Source organism: Saccopteryx bilineata, chromosome 1 (assembly GCF_036850765.1).
Source record: "Saccopteryx bilineata isolate mSacBil1 chromosome 1, mSacBil1_pri_phased_curated, whole genome shotgun sequence".
NCBI classification, from domain to species: Eukaryota; Metazoa; Chordata; class Mammalia; order Chiroptera; family Emballonuridae; genus Saccopteryx; species Saccopteryx bilineata.
This window is the reverse complement of record NC_089490.1, coordinates 113,488,880-113,505,288: the sequence shown is the minus strand read 5'-3', so window position 1 is coordinate 113,505,288 and position 16,409 is coordinate 113,488,880. Positions and strand designations below refer to the sequence as shown.

Sequence of the window (16,409 nt, the reverse complement as noted above, 5' to 3'; positions counted from 1 at the left end):
GGCTCTTCTAGCCAGGAGGTGGTTTGCTAGAAGCCTCGCTTGGCCAGAACTTCATTTTGGGTACTTCAAAATTGATTATTCCCCAATATGGAAACTGAAAAATACCCCCCACCACATAGGAAGACATGATACTTTATAAGAAACAGTGCTGGACTGGTAATCAGGGATCTTACTTTAGTCCGTTCCTGCTACTTACTCGTCATTTGACTTGAGCAAATTTGCTTTCTCCTGGACTCGGTTTCCTCAGCCATAGGAGAAGACATTTCAGCTCATCTCTGAGGCAGCTTCCATCTTTAATAATTTCTAGTTGTGTATATCACTGAAGTAATTATGACTTTAAATTTTCTTCAAGAATTGAGATCAGTGCTACCTGAAAAGGTTTACTGTTTTTACCTGAGTTTTCTGAGGTTTGTCAGATAAAGCGGATCTAATTCTTCTCCCCAGCCCACCCCATCCTCCCCACACCATTCAGCACTCCTCATCCCACTCCACCCTCACCACGCCATTCTGTGCCTCCCTCACCCACTCCACCCTCCCCGTGTCTTCACTATTTCCGGTCCCACTCCGCCCTCACCACACCATTCAGTGCCCCCCCATCCCACTCCACCCTCACCACACCATTCAGTGCCCCCCCGTCCCATTCTGCCCTCCCCACACCATTCAGCACTCTCCATGCCACTCCACCCTCACCACGCCATGCTGTGCCTCCCTCACCCACTCCGCCCTCCCCGTGTCTTCACTATTTCCGGTCCCACTCCGCCCTCACCACATCATTCAGTGCCCCCCCCGTCCCATTCTGCCCTCCCCACACCATTCAGTACTCTCCATGCCACTCCGCCCTCCCCACGCCATTCAGTGCCCCCTATCCTGCTCTGCCCGCCTCACGCCATTCACTACTTCCTACTCTTCAATATTACTCAGGTGTCAGAAGCATTAGACATGACATGACTGGGTTTGATAAGGCCAGGATTTCAATTAGGGGAGACCTTTTCTAAGCTCATACCCCATATTTTTTGCAGGGGGCATGAGATCAAGGGGTTAGAAAATAAAATGTCATCTTAAAAACAGAAGAACACTTGGCTAGGAGACAAAGAAGCCTGATTTGGACATAAACAAGCTGTAAGCCCTTAGACAAGTCACAATCTGTCCAAAGGACATCAGCTACCTATTGCATGAGGATAATAGACAGTGACTAAAATTTCTTTAAGCTCTATCCAGGCAGGAAGGGAAGTTATTCAATTAATGCACTACAAAGTGGTGTTAGAGATTCCATAGAATTTTTCTATAAATTACTTAAGTTTAAGTTTCTCAGCCAACCTTATTACCTCCAATGAAGCAAATTCTGGCTCTGCCAGTTTTATATGGAATGTTATTAGATGGCACATACTCTAATGCATTAATCCTCATAGCAGTTTTATATATTTTATTTGCTTTTACTTTTACAAAGATCATTGGAACATTACGATATATAAACAAAGCTACATTCTAATTCTGACCCTGTCAGGATAGAACTAACCTTAGCTTCTGAACAGGAAGAACCAGTGATACATTGGGATAGCCTTAGAATGATGTAGAAATGCCAGGCAGGTACATATGTGTGCAGGGGTGGGGGAGCAGTAGTTCATTCCAGGGGTGAGAGAAGCCAATATTTATTGGACACCTACTATGTGATGTGCGAGGCATTATTGTACAAACACTGACTATATTATCTCAGGGATGCTCTCATTATACCCATTTTATGGCAGAAGAACTGAATCTCAAGTTAAGCAATTTCCCAACAGTCTCTCAGCTATTAATGAGCAGATTCAGGATTAAAACCTAGACATGGCTGCCTTCAGAGCCTGTGTTCCAATACACAAGTGGGCATTTCAGAGCTCTGAAATGTGGTGGTCAGAGACCAAGATGTGAGATAATACATAGGCAAAGCACAGACTTTTGCCTTCAGTAGACAGCACTTTATAATGTAGCCCTGCCACTTTCTGAGTATGAACTTGGAAAGGACCTTGACCTCTGAGTCTTAGTTTACTGCTCTGTAAAATAAATATGGTAATCCTATAACGAAAGAACCATTACATGGATTTTTTTTGTATAAAATATGTGGGGAAAGCACTTCTTAAATTGTAATGACCCAAACAAATATGGGGTGTTTCTTTGTACACAGAAAGTTTCCCTAGGCTTAATGGGGAGAAAGAAAGCATAGAGAAAACACTTTTACTCAGCTATTCTCTAATCTTAAAGAAAAGTGAAATCAGGGTAGGACTGCAACCAATTAGAGCCAATGGGGAGAAGTGTTCTCCACTCCACTACATAGAGGCTTGAATTGGACTGTCTACCCTCCCCTCTCTGGCTGCCACCGAAAGGTCTGGCATTTCACAGTTGGCATACACCTTATCAAAGTCCCTTTGAAATAGATTAAGTGACCAGGCTTTAATAATTCCCTTGGGAGTTTACAAGTTTCAAAGTAAGGAAATATTTTCTGATTTCCAGCCATTTTCCCCCCTTTTCTAACTTCATCTTTATTAATGATTTGGAAGGTGGATAAAGCAGCATATTAATTCACTTAGTTATGAGTTTACAATGTCATGTGACAGCTAAAATGCCTGAACTATTTTGGGACACAGTTGAGGGAGCATTGTATTGTGGGACAAAATAGCGACTGTCCATTTTTATAGGCCCTCAGAGAGATGGCTCCTGGAATATAGGGTTCAATTTCTGGACACCGCTAAGCCAGAGAGATTTAGATCAACTGGAAGGAAGTCAGCAAACACGATTAAAGAAATTAAAGAAAGCATTGTAGAACATTATCGCTCTCTTGCCTGATCTTGTCGCATCAACCATGTGACCTGATGATAGGAGCTCGCTGGTAGCAGTTTGGTTAATTATAGCCAAAGCATATTTCTTTGTCATCTGCTAAATTCCCCTGTTGCAGATACTGATATTCAATGTGGATGCATTTCTTTTAACTCTGACTTATGTTCTTATACTCTAATGATGTCTTATAAAATATATACATCAAAGTGGGTCAAAAAAAGTAGATCTAGGCTAGAAAGTTTAAGAGACGTGAGGGAAGGGAGCCAGCTATTCATTGTACATAATTATCACAGAGCCAGTTCAAACCTGAAATAGTAACTAAGTCTGTTGAGAATGAATTTGGCTGTAAGGCTCGGAAGCTTTGGTGAAAACTCTTCCAGGTCTCCACTGGGTTGTGTGGCCATGTAGACGAAACCATAAGCCAGGACATGGTCCGGTATGATCCATTTACTCCATAGCTAGTACTTCTTCCAGTTGTACCATTTATCAAAAGACCCAGCTACTGGTCCAAAGGTAGACACCATTTCTACAGTCTCAAAAATTCACAGGCAAGAGGCTGTCCTTTTCATGTGTTTGAAAGAAAACAAGTCTTGACATGCATCAGGGAAGTGGAGTTGCTCAGACACAGCCTCTCACTCCTGCCTAGCCCATGTCCTGGCTGTCTGAAGGGATGTGCACATCTGTAGTTTTTTCCAAAAAAAATCCATGTTGCATGAGTGAATAAACATGTAAATTAATTAGAATCTCTTTTTTCTCTCATTTAACCCTCAGCACTAATTTGTTTTCCTTCCCCAGAGCCCTTCAGTGCTGACGTCTGGGTCATGATGTTTGTGATGCTGCTCATTGTCTCTGCTGTGGCTGTCTTTGTCTTTGAATACTTCAGCCCCGTGGGTTATAACAGGTGCCTCGCTGATGGTAGAGGTAAGGCCATTGCAACCATTGCTCTTCTGCATTTTTCTCGCTCTCAGTTTTGAATCTCTGTACCTTCCATTACCTTAACTTATCCATTTCTGAAAATGACTCCTCAGCCTTCTTTGTCACCAGCTTGATGGCTCATTAGAGATACCCCAAATGAGATGTTTGTTTAAAATTATATGTCCCCTCCCTGGCTCAAGCCTCACCTCCAGTCCAGTTTAACCGTGGGGAAAATGAGATGAAAGCTGGCAGGAGCTACATGTCACATGTACATAGAAGAGGAAACTACTTCCATATCCTTATGCTAAGAGCAGTCCATGTGATCAAGTGGACTAACAGGACAGACTACACCCATATAGTAAGAATAAAGAGAAGGAGACTTGACTTGGGGTGATGAACACACAATATAATATAGAGATGCTGTATTATAGAATTGTATACCTGGAACCTATATTATTTTATTAACCAATACCACCCCAATAAATTCAATACAAAATATTTTTTAAAAAGAATAAGGAAAAACAGACTGTATAGGAGGGTAGTTGTAGCTGAAAGAGCCCTCCGTAGCCAATGGATCACCACGGTGAGATACAATATCTCCAAAGCATGCATCTTGCTCTAGTCCCTCTGCCAGAGAGACTTGGAATCGGACATTTGAAATACAATGGCCAGAAGATAACAGTTCTCAGCCACAGCTACTACTGGGGGCAGTCCAAGTCCCTGGTTCTGTAGGTCCAGAGATGTGAGGGCTGCCCATGGGCTTGAAGCAATTATGGGACTTCACAGAAAGTTTACTAGCTTTATGAAGAGGGCCAGGGGATCCTTATAAACAGCTTCTCTAACACTTTCTAAAGAATTCCAGGGTGAGAAAATATTACACCTTTTCTGAGTCTTCTCCCATCCATAATGTGAGGTTTATCCTGGAATTATGCCTTCAAGATGAAAGTTTCTTGGATTCTTTTTTATTAATTAATTAATTTATTTATTTATTTGACAGAGACAGAGAGAGAGAGAGAGAGTCAGAGGGAGGGACAGACAGGGAGAGAGATGAGAAGCATCAATACTTCTTTGCAGCTTCTCAGTTGTTTAGATTCTTGAATTCTTAACCTTGGCAACATGTAAGAATTATCCATAGGACACTTAAAAAACAAAGGTACACAGACCTCATTTTGTATATTCTGATTCACTAAGTTCAGAGAGGGCCTTAGACCATTGTATGTTTCAAAATAGTGATTCAGTACCTTGCTTGCATATTAGAATAGCAGCCCTCCCCACTACCACACACCAATTTAATAAGGCCCTTTGGAAGTAGGTACCAGGCTGCTGTATTTTATAAAAGCTCCCCTAGTGCTTCTGTTGACTTCACAGCCCATGTGTGAACCACCCCTGCACTGAAGTAGTTCCAGGTGCCCACGTACCTTCTTATTTGGTGTGTGAATACTAGGTAGATGTTTGGATTCTCCTCAATATGATATAGTCAAGGCTTTCTGCCTGTGCCAAGGGGTCATCCAAAAGCTGTGGCTCACTCCTCGTCCTGATGGGCATTAGTAACAAATGAAACATCTGGGAAGCACATGGGACATCCAAATGCTGACAGGGTCAAGAGCTAAAGTTAGTGTGCCCCTATCCCTTACACGCAAAGAAAATCAAGAAGGCGAAAATTCAGACACAAAATTCAGAGCAAGGGCTTACTTTGCAATTACTCACTTCACCAAATGATGCTTGTCTTCACAGAGGAATTCAACATGGAGCCACTTTAAATATCAAGTCTCTCTGAGGCATTTTACAATGTATAAAACTTTGATTTATAAACATCTTTTTAGTTACACATCTGTTCCATGAAATAAGGTCCACAATGCACAGATGTGTGTGCACAGTTAGATATTAGGCTCGACATGTGTAGTCACCGATGATTTAGTTGGCTGAGCAGATGCTATCAGGATCACAGATAGCATCGTTAGACCTGTGCTAATGTGCTGTAAAACTGTGCCGGCAGCTGTTCATTTCTGCTGTGGAGAGGCTACACGAAGGCCCAGGCATCAGGCAAGATTTCCTCATCGCCAAGCAGAAAAAGCAGTAAGGTCACAAGAAATGTATTGGCAGAAGTCTGGCCACTATCTGTGTGAAGGTTGGGAGAAGGAAGGTCAAAGAAAGTCTCCCTCACTGCCCACAGATACTTATGGCAAAGCCAGGGGTTTAGAACTACCTGTCTAGGCTTCCTGATAGTCTTTTATACAAGAGCTGATACTGTAAGAAACCATTTGGGAAGTATTGGCATTTGAGTGGGGTCAGAGTTGTCCTTGAAACATTCAGTGGTAGATGCTAGAAGCTAAGGGAAAATCAAGATAAAGTGCATTGAAAGCCATTCAGCATCAGTGTGGATAAAATTGGAAGAGGTCTATAACAATGGTAGAGAAAGACCCAGCACAGTTCCTACTGATCTTTCTAAAGTTGAAATACTTCCTTGATAGATACAAATATAAATTTTAGAAACAATAGGAATAGGGACACATGTGTGACAATAATGCGATAGTTGCCTTTGTTATTTGGATTTGATATAATCTTGAGGGCCTTGATCCTGAGGAGGCAGAAAGCTGACCCCTCTGGTGCCCTGGCTGAGTCATGACCGTTAGTTGGAGCAAGATTCCACACATACCCAAGGCCTCTGGTGTTTTTGTTTGTGTGTGTGTTTGTTTTAAGAAAAATTTTTATGTCTTCCAGGGAAGTCCCAGGAGAAGAAAGACACAAGTTCTTGACTTAAAAAGCTTTCTGTGAAAAGGCTGAGTTTTAGTTGGAAGGTTTCCTCTTCTGAGTATCAAGTTACCAGCTCTGTGTACTTGCAGGTTTCAGAAGAACCAGTGACTCTGCCTTAACTTTCTGTCTTCATCTTTTGTCCATTTCAGAGCCAGGTGGCCCGTCTTTTACCATCGGCAAAGCTATTTGGTTACTCTGGGGTCTAGTGTTTAACAACTCCGTGCCCGTGCAGAACCCGAAGGGGACCACCTCCAAGATCATGGTATCCGTGTGGGCCTTCTTTGCCGTCATCTTCCTGGCCAGCTACACTGCCAACTTAGCTGCCTTCATGATCCAAGAAGAGTATGTGGACCAGGTTTCCGGCCTGAGTGACAAAAAGGTAGGAGAACCATTTAAAACCTGTATTTCCTTCATTCCCATTCTGAACCATACTCAAAGCTCTCACGTACCTGTTAATTTTTCTAAATCTTTAGAATGTGCTGTTCTTTCTTACGTTTCCTCAAATTGGAGGAAGTCTTAAATGAGAGCAGAAATTACTAACCCTACTGAAAATAATATTACTTCACATTCGCCTTCTGATTTGTGAAAGGTGGTTGTCAGTACACCCTTGGCTGCAAAATAAGGAGCTTAGTATATTAGCAGCTTTCTGAGTGTGTGGTACCTGTTGTTGAGTACAGTGGGGGCACCTATCTGCGTGGGGCTGCTGTGTGGTGTGTCATTAGAGGGCCGCCCCATGCACCCCCACTGAGGGCACTGGCCCATTATGCCTTCATTTTCCTCCCAGTGGGATTTGGCTGTGGGCTCTCCGTTTGTTTCTCTGTGCACTTGTGTGTTCCTAAGGCTGAGCAGGAGGGTTGTTCTCTTTGTCCTGACGAGAAGTAACAGCTATTTAACTCGATGATTGCCCTGTGTGGGGCTGACCAATTGGCTGCCCCCCTACCAGTGGCAGGCCCCCCTGCTGGCCTGTTCCATTGAGAGAGGAAGGAGAGTGTCTGCTGGTTTCCATCTTTTTTGGGTGTAGACATGCAAGCCCTGTTCTAAGTGCATCCGGCTCTCGAGGTCTGCGGGAAGCATCAGTTTCCTTGGGAACTCTGTCTCCTGAAACCATGATAACCAGATGGTCCAAGACTAGTGATCGGAGTGGCCTTCATGAAGTATCCAGTAAAGCTCATGGGCACCCTCAAACTAATTCTGGAGGCTTTTATTTTCAACAAGTTTTCTACTCTGTGTTTCTTAAAAATTTAGAAAAATGTTGATGTCCCACCCTGTCCACCATGATGAAGCCATGAAATATAGGCAGATGAGGGTTTGGGACAGATAGTTCAGATAGGGAATAATTTATCACATGGGTGAGGTTTCCCAAAGATAAAACTTTAAACACTCAGAAAATGGTCTGGGAAGATAGAAAAGGAAGAGATGTTCTCTTTGAGGGTTCAGTTCTGATTTCTCCATCTGTTCATCACTGCTGGCCGAGAATGTGCAGAAGCATGTGAAGAAGGTAAGTGAGCTTCTTAGGGGATGGGAAGATGCAGATGTGTTTATGCATACACAGCTCGCTATGTTCACCTCTTTGTGCTACTCACCCTCTGGTTTGTCTTCCTCTTTATTCTTCCTCCTATTTTAAAAAATATTCCCTCTCTGGTGTTTCTTTCTCCCTTATTTTTAAGAATTTTTTTTTTTTACTTCTCTCTTCTAAGTCATGATTTATCATGATTTGATCCATATAGTCATTCATTTATTCTTTTTTTTTTTTCAGGGACAGATTGAGAGTCAGCGAGAGGGATAGATAGGGACACACAGACAGGAACGAAGAGAGATGAGAAGCATCAATCATCAGTTTTTCGGTGGGACACCTTAGTTGTTCATTGATTGCTTTCTCATATGTGCCTTGACCGTGGGCCTTCAGCAGACCAAGTAACCCCTTGCTCGAGCCAGCGACCTTGGGTCCAAGCTGGTGAGCTTTTTTTTTTTTTTTTTTTGCTCAAGCCAGATGAGCCCACACTCAAGCTGGTGACCTCAGGGTCTCGAACCTGGGTCTTCCACATCCCAATCCTATGCTCTATCCACTGCGCCATTGCCTGGTCAGGATATTCATTCATTCTGTCATTGTTCCTTTGTCCTTACCCTTTCTTCCTTCATCATTATCTTCCTTCACCTACTTACGACCACTACTTTACGTGCCTATTTCTGTAACCTGGCAAGTGGTGGGGCTATAAACAGCTACTTCCTCAGGGCTTCATACTGAGATGGTGTGGCGGAGGTGGACCGTGACCACCCTAGCACATGAATGTGGCAGACTCATGATAGATCCTGTCCCCCACGTGGGGATTTGTCAGAGATAAAGCGGACCCTGTCCTCACATGAGGCTGTGGCAGGGGTGTGATGGCCCGTGTTCCCCACACACAGTGGCAGGACCGTGTTTCCATGCACTGACAGCATGGTAGGGATGGGATGAGTTGCAGTACTTCTTGGGGCTCTAGACTGTAAAGCAGGGAATGGATCATTATCACATTGTTTTCTTCAAACGTCTCTGAGAATTGCTTAGGACAATGTATTTACCTTTTTCAGATCCTCATGGACCACCCAGCAACAACAAAATGATCTTCTATTTGAACTAAGCATAATTGAGATGAAAGGAGATTGTTTTTCCTTCTGTGGTTTTGAAAGACATATATCGTTCTAGGCTGTTTAAACCTGTCTGTATTCTATACCATATTGGTTATGATCTGAAAAGTTGGATCGTATCGGTTCTTTGCTTAAAGAACTTCAGTGGCTCTACTGCTTATTGACTAAAGATGATTTTCTCATACATGGCTGTCAAAGCTTTTACAGATGATTCCCATGTGCTGCAGCTCTTCAGTCTCATCAGCCAATGCTTGGATTCTTGTATCATTCAGATCTAGGCATCCTCGACTTCTTATCCTCGCCAGCCATGCATTTGCCTGGGATGTTCTTCTCCTCATTTCTGCACTTATCCAACTCCTACTAGAACTTCAAAACCCAGATTAAAGATTACTTTATTTGTGGATCTTTTTTTGACTCCTCTGGGCAATTAACCATTCTCTCATCTGTCATTCCTATTTTTATTATAACACTTGCTTCCACATTGGACTGTAGTAGTCTGTGGTTCTATAGCTGACCATATCTCCTTCTATCTGGCTATGAGTTCCAAAAGGTCAGTGGTCATAACTTGGTTATCATTTTTTAAAAAGTGTTGAGAGAGAAGGTTTATTTACTTAACAGCCTCTTGTGCAAAGCAGCGTACTAAGAATTCTAGGCAAAGAAAGCAACAAGAGAGCCAGAACCCTTTCACAGCTGTTGAATTTGAAAATGCTTTAAATGGTTCTCTCTGCTATATTTCAGAACTTTGCCAATGAGAAAATAGTTAAGAGTGAGCATCCTACCAGAAAGTGTAAATCTAATTTACATAATTATAGAAACATTTTAATAAGTAATGGCATATAACTACACATCAGTGTCAGAAACAGTAATATAAATCAGAAAGAGAGTTTTCTGAAAGTTTACTTAAAAATGTTGTAATTCTTAATGATTTTTACTTAAAAATACTTAAAACAAAGTCTTGGGACTAACTTTGCATGAGAGAAAGTACATGCTATGAATTTTGAAAAGTAGAAAAGACACCAAAGCAATAATATCAATAGAAATAAGGTGATTTTGAAGATTTTTTTTCAATATAATTCAGGTTTCATCAAGGAAAGTAACATTTAAAATGAAGAAAGTTTCCTGAACTTGTTTTAACTATCATGGATGGCATATCCTCTATTAACTCAGATCAAATGATAAATATCTTAGCGTTATGATGGGACAATATTTGTAGCCATTACATTTATATATTCTTAAGAAATTATTTTGAATTTTATGGCAGAAAAATGTTTCCATGTCTCATTTATCTTAAGGTGAATAATGCAAATGATCCAAGTTAAATTTCTATGGAAACCTATTTGGGGCTCCTATTTATTGGATGGCTTCCATTTTGCACTACTTGCTCTAACTAAATACGGGGGCAGTTCTAAGAGGAGGAGGATATAAGAGAACTGGTGACCTTTCTCTTCTCTTAACAAAGAGCCCGCAATGTTAATCCTCTTACTTCTCACCTATCCAGATGGATTTCTCCTTTTGCAGTCTGCCAGCCATAGCATGTAGGCGAAAGAGCTTGGCCAAGTGAAAGATGGGACATGTTTGCTGGGTACTGGGTACATTAAGTGTGCTACATATGTGTTATATGTATACTCTTCATATAGGTATGATTACTTAGATTTTACAAATAAGGACACTGAGGCTTTGGGAAGTTTAGTGACACATTATCCAGTGACAGAACCAAGGTTTGAGTTCCTTTGTGTTTGACTCTAAAACCACTTTATGAGGATGTCTCCCTTGTAGCTAATTCCAGACAAAGCTATGACATAGCTAAAGATTGGTATTGACACCCTGCCCCTACTTTCTCATTTAATTCCCTAGATTCTCATTTAATGACTCTCTGTATTAGTTCCATTTAACTCCAATCCTTCTCAGAGCACAATACCCTACCACTACCATGACTACTCTTCATACTGCTGCTACTATTACTGATAATAATAATAACAGTTACTGTTATTCTTAACACAACCTCAACAATAATATCTCTGCTAACATTTTTCCAGGTCTTACCAGTCAGGCATAATGCCAAATACTTTGCATAGATTACTTTACATAATAGTGCTATTAATATCTTCATTTGTATATAAGAAAACTGAAGCTTAGAGAGGTTAAGTAATTAGCCCTGCTGATGTTCCTGGCTGCCCAGAGCCCCTGAACAGTGTGCCACCCGATTCAAATACTGACGGTTTTTCCAGTTAATTCCCTTTCTTCCTACCCTCCCATCTACCCAGTCAAAGTTTAACAAATTAGATTATTTTTCTTCTACTAAAAAGTAGCTATCTGATTAACAGATCCATAATAATTATATAGTATTTAAACATTTGCACATTGCACAGTAAGTCTTTCAGAGGTATTACTTGAAACAGAGAATACTGGTGATTTCTAGTACTGTAATTGGCCAAACTAATAACCCTCAAATTGTCTTTAGTTCAGACCTGTTGTGACCCTGAGCTTTAAGCCACTGTTGGAGGGTGGGGGAGGGGTAGCAGCAGGAGAGAGAGAGATTGGTTACGAAGACGGGGGCTGAAGAAAGCCTGTGGGGAGGCAAAGACTGCGAAGGTCACTGGAGGCTGCCATCTGGCTGCTGGGCTCCCGAAGGCATGTAGCTCTGTCCTGATTCACATATCCCTACCACCAGTGTGACATATACACACATTATATTTTACAATTCTTCTCTGAAGGGAGTAGAGGAACTTAATTAACTTCAGAATGTCACAAAGGTGCTTATCTAATTCATGACAGCAGCCATCTTTGCTGTAACATTGGAGGTACAATCAGGATGGCCTGCTAACAACTGAAGAAGGACTTCATGGCCTTTCTAGGTCATGCATACTTGGAGTTTCTGAGAAGTCCCGTAGGGTCTGGAAGTCACCTCATAGCCTTTTGGGATATAGGCAGGATGTAACTTTGATTAAGCAGCATGCAAACAAATCAGTAGGCATTTTGGAAGCAAATGAGCCTGAAGATAAGCGTATTACCCCACAACTATGCTGAAATGTCCGGATGGTATCCGAGCACGTGTGAGGAAATGGGCCATGCTTCCTACTGTACAAATGTGTTTTTCTTGCCCTATTAACTCTAGGCTGAGAGCCAGTGGAAGACAGCTGACCTCAAGCCTGATCTGTCACAACCTGGTCCTGGCCCAGACTATCTTGGTCAGACCATGCAACACTGAGCTAAAAATAGCTTACTAGGAAAAGCGACAGGCATGACTAACTAGACAGGGAGCTAGAGAGGAGGGCTTGAGCAGGGCCTCTAGGTACTTGAGAAAAATAAAGGGGTATGATTTATTGTGTCTGGAGCTGTCAAGCAACTAGTCACCTTGTAATGGCTGGTCAAGAGTAAGTCTGGAGGAAGTGGCAAGAGAAAGAAACTCCCCAAACCCTAGAGTACAGGACATGCATGAGGTGGGCAACAGCGCCTGCCACTTTGTCCCTTTAGTAGCAGAGCCAGTCTACACTATGCATGGACCACTGTCCCAGACACCAAGGTTACTGCCTGGTGGCCTCCACCCACATAGATCCAGAACAAAACCCAGGGCTTGCCCAGTCCTATCTCACTCAGTCATGGTCAGCTGTTACCTCTTCTCTGGTTGTATTTGAGAATGGGACTATTATGTCTCTTCAATTGGCCCTCTGGAACCCTAACTCCTAAAGCAGCAAACCCTTCTATCAGCTCAGCATCCAGTGAGGCTCAGCAGTCCCAGCCCCAGGACGCAGAGGCCCCAGTGCTGACTGCTGTGCTCCCAAGGGGGCCCAGGGCCCTCTCTTTCTCCTGTCTGGGCACCCTTCACATTGCCCACTTCACTCTGCCCTCTTCTCCTTGCTTTCCGATATCCTGTGACTTCCTGCCCGGACTCCTCACCTTCCAGCTATACTCTACTTTTGGGGACTGTTGGGAGTTGAATGGTGGCCCCCCAAAAAGGTACATCTATATCCTGACTTCTGGAACCTTTGAATGTGGTCCTTATTGGAGGAGGGGGGTATTTGCAGATGTAATTAAGTTAAGGATCTCAAGATAAGATTATTCTGGATTATTCAGGTTGATGCTAAATCAGTGACAAGTGTTCTCAGAGAAAGGCAGGGAGAAATTTGACAGAAGAGGAGAAGGCCGTAGGAAGGCAGAATGGAGACTGGACTATTGGGGCTACTAGGAATGCCTAGAGCCACTGGAAGCCAGAAGAGAGAAGGAATCAACACCTTAACTTTGGACTTCTGGCCTCCAGAAGCCTGTGGGAATAAACTTGTATTGTTGAAGTCACCAACTCCCTGGGGATTTGTTATGGCAGCTACAGGAAAGCAGCCACGCCAACTGATGCTTACCAATTTCACAGCTGGCAGGGGAGCTCACGCCACCCTTTGGTCTTTGGTGCTTTTCCTGCTCTTCTCAGTGTCCTTCCCCAGCCACCACCCCCTCCTTCCAAAGTGAGTCCTTGTCACAGCAGGGTCTGCTTTAGTACCTCTTCTCACCAGTCTCCTTTGCTTGGGAGAGCTGGTCTACACATCTCACTGAAGATCTGCAGAAACACGTTTCACACACAGAGTCTTCTCCACGCTGGTTAATTTCAGGAAGACCATAAAAAACCTAAACACCATTGTGTGCTCCCTTTGACTCTGTCCTCAAGCCTGACTAATGGCAGTTTCTCACAGTATGCAGTGTGTTACTTGTGTGTGCACTTCCTACACAGCCTTCTCCTCACCCTCATAGTAATAATGTCACTGGTAAAGGGAACTGGGGACATGTTTTTGTAAGATGCATTGTTTTCATTACTCTCTTCTGGGGAAAATATTAATGGGTTCCTCTCATCCTCTGGATTGTGCTGTGTTGTTCAAATCACAGAACTGGAAGGGACTTTATCTGATTTCCAGGGATGAGTGACACTTTTCATCATCAAAGGCAACCAGGTAGCCTTTCCATGTAGATGAACATGTTACACAGGAATGCACATTCAACATATGTGTGTGTGCACATGTAGCTCTATCCTCCAAAACTGGAACGATAACAAGATAATTGGGTAATTAAGAACTTGGCACTCAGCAGAGCTGCAAAGGGAACACCAGTTCCTCATGTGCATAGAACATAAGTTTTACAAAGTGGATCGCTGGAAGGTTTTCTTACCTAGAAGAAGAAGAAAATTGTAACTCATCCTGTTGATACTAGTGGAACCATCTTTGTGAAATGAAAGAAAGTGAAATATAAGACAGGGAGGAAGGAAGAAAAGCATTGAAACCCAATCTTGGTATCGGTCTGCTCCGTATAACTCTTTTTAGAAAGATGTTACTATGCAAGATATTAAAGAACGAAAGCCTTCCTGGAGCTTTAAAATATTTTTAGTGTACGAGTACAAACTATCATGAGTATAAATTCACGATCTCCCTGCCTATGTTGAATTGAACTGGGCCCCAAATGAAAGCTAGCAATAGGCAACAGACAGTTTTAGTTAATAAAAGTCAGAATATACAGCATACTCATGGTATGCGCACTTGAGCTTTGGGTGTTCTGATAGTAAAAGCTAGCGAGAATTTCTTTGAACTGGTTGATTCATTGGACTTTCTGTGGCTTCCCTAAGGGGTCTCTCCCCGTCAGGCCATCTCTCCTGGGTTGGGAAGAATAAGTGGCTCTGGGGACTGCCACACACGTTCGATCTATGTGCAGCTAAGTTTCTGGTTTTAAGAGAAGAGAGCTATTCCCTTCTAGCTGACTACTAAAGGTGGTTTCTTCATTCTGAAGTTTATTTATATTCTTTTTAAAAAATCATTCTTTAACATCCTTGTCTCTCTCTAGTTGAAAACAAAAATGAGAAATAAGTGGTTTAGTCCAAGAGGGCTAAGCTTTTATATGCTCACTAAATCTTGGCTTGTGGGTTAAAGACTTCTTCTTTTAGGAGTTAGTGTTACACTTCTGGACAACTAAGTTCAAGTGCTTTGAGACAAATTAATGCAGCTGTGAAAATGTGTACGTGGCCCAAGCCATCAGGCCTAAAATGCATCAAATTTTAGAGATGTCAGAATTCTATTCACAGTGAAAATTGTGGCCTGGACTGGCTCTGGGCTTTTATGGATGTTTCAGTCTTTGTGCCCTTCCAGGACCCCCTCGCTATGATGCTGGCAAGAGCAGACAAGGGTCTCAGTGGACTCTGTGTAACCTGTTATATTTTTGGAAGTTTTCTGCATAGCTGGGCATATGCTAGGGTCAGTGGGGGCCGGACAGTGCCTAAGGCTTGGCGACACCCGACCATTTAGTTTTACAATTTGATGTCAAGTTTTCCCTTCCAGCACGGGTCACCGAGGGCCACGGAAAGGTCACTCGCACTCTGTAAACACTGTGGTCTCAGACACTTCCTCTGGAGGTTTTTTTCCGGTTCTATTCATGGGGCTTTGATTTGTAGTGTCGAGGGCATGAACTGCAGGCCAGCACCACCCTGAGAGCTGCCCTAATGGAGGGGAGGAAAGAAGCAAGCTCCCAGGTGCAGGCAGCTTAAACTATCCGGAGCAGGAAGATCAGGGTCTTAGATCCTCACTCTGAAATTATGGGGTTAGTCTGTATAAGTAGTGGGGATACAGGAAGGAGTGTTTGCTTAAGAAGGGGTGGGATGGAGCGGAGTGTGGATATCAAAATCACCTGGAGAACCCTTTCAAATTAAATAGGCCTCTGTCTCCCTAGCTGGAAATAAAGGTACCAGGGGAGAAAGCTTCCACTGCAGTTGAGCCTGCTGGGAGGCAGCCAGAAAACAAAAGTAGAAAAAGGATTTTGAGAATTCTTTTGGTACTTGAGAGCAAGTTATTGGAGGGACGTAACAGCTCCCTTCTCCCACTGGCCTAACACTTACTAAAGGGGCCTTAGGGGGACCATATGCAGAGCTTGGCATTCACCCCCTTCAGTGGGAATGGAGAAGGGACAGACCAAAGCTGACAGGGCTTGTCTAGAGCAGATCACCAGTAGGTGGGCCAGACTCCGGCCTGTGGCTGGAAGGGTCTGTGTTTTTTCAGACCAAACTAGGCCACATGGGAAGGAGGGAGTCAGTCTGAGCCCTGAGTAGAGGGAGGTATTTTTAAAGGTACCCTGCTAAAAGGACTTCCTGCCCAGGATGAGGCAACCCAAACAGAAGTTTTTCTAGAAGGATGTCACTTGATGAAGAAGGGGAAGGGACTCCTATAAGTGACCAGCTGTGCCGAGAGGGTTACAGACTACGGCTCTCACTGAGGCAGAGGCTGTCCTCTGGGCAGCCGTGTACTTGCCGGCCAAGGAGAAGGCTGCTTTGAATACCGACC

At 43.1% G+C, this 16,409-nt stretch overlaps 1 protein-coding gene across 1 annotated transcript in view; it reads left to right on the top strand.

Moving 5' to 3' along the window:
• The window catches only part of GRIN2B (glutamate ionotropic receptor NMDA type subunit 2B), a 481,700-nt gene that overhangs the window by 420,426 nt on the left and 44,865 nt on the right, over positions 1-16,409 (top strand). The window contains exons 10-11 of the mRNA XM_066264523.1: positions 3,607-3,732; positions 6,630-6,859. Of these exons, the coding sequence (XP_066120620.1) occupies positions 3,607-3,732; positions 6,630-6,859 (356 nt within the window). The remainder of the gene's footprint in view (positions 1-3,606; positions 3,733-6,629; positions 6,860-16,409) is intronic.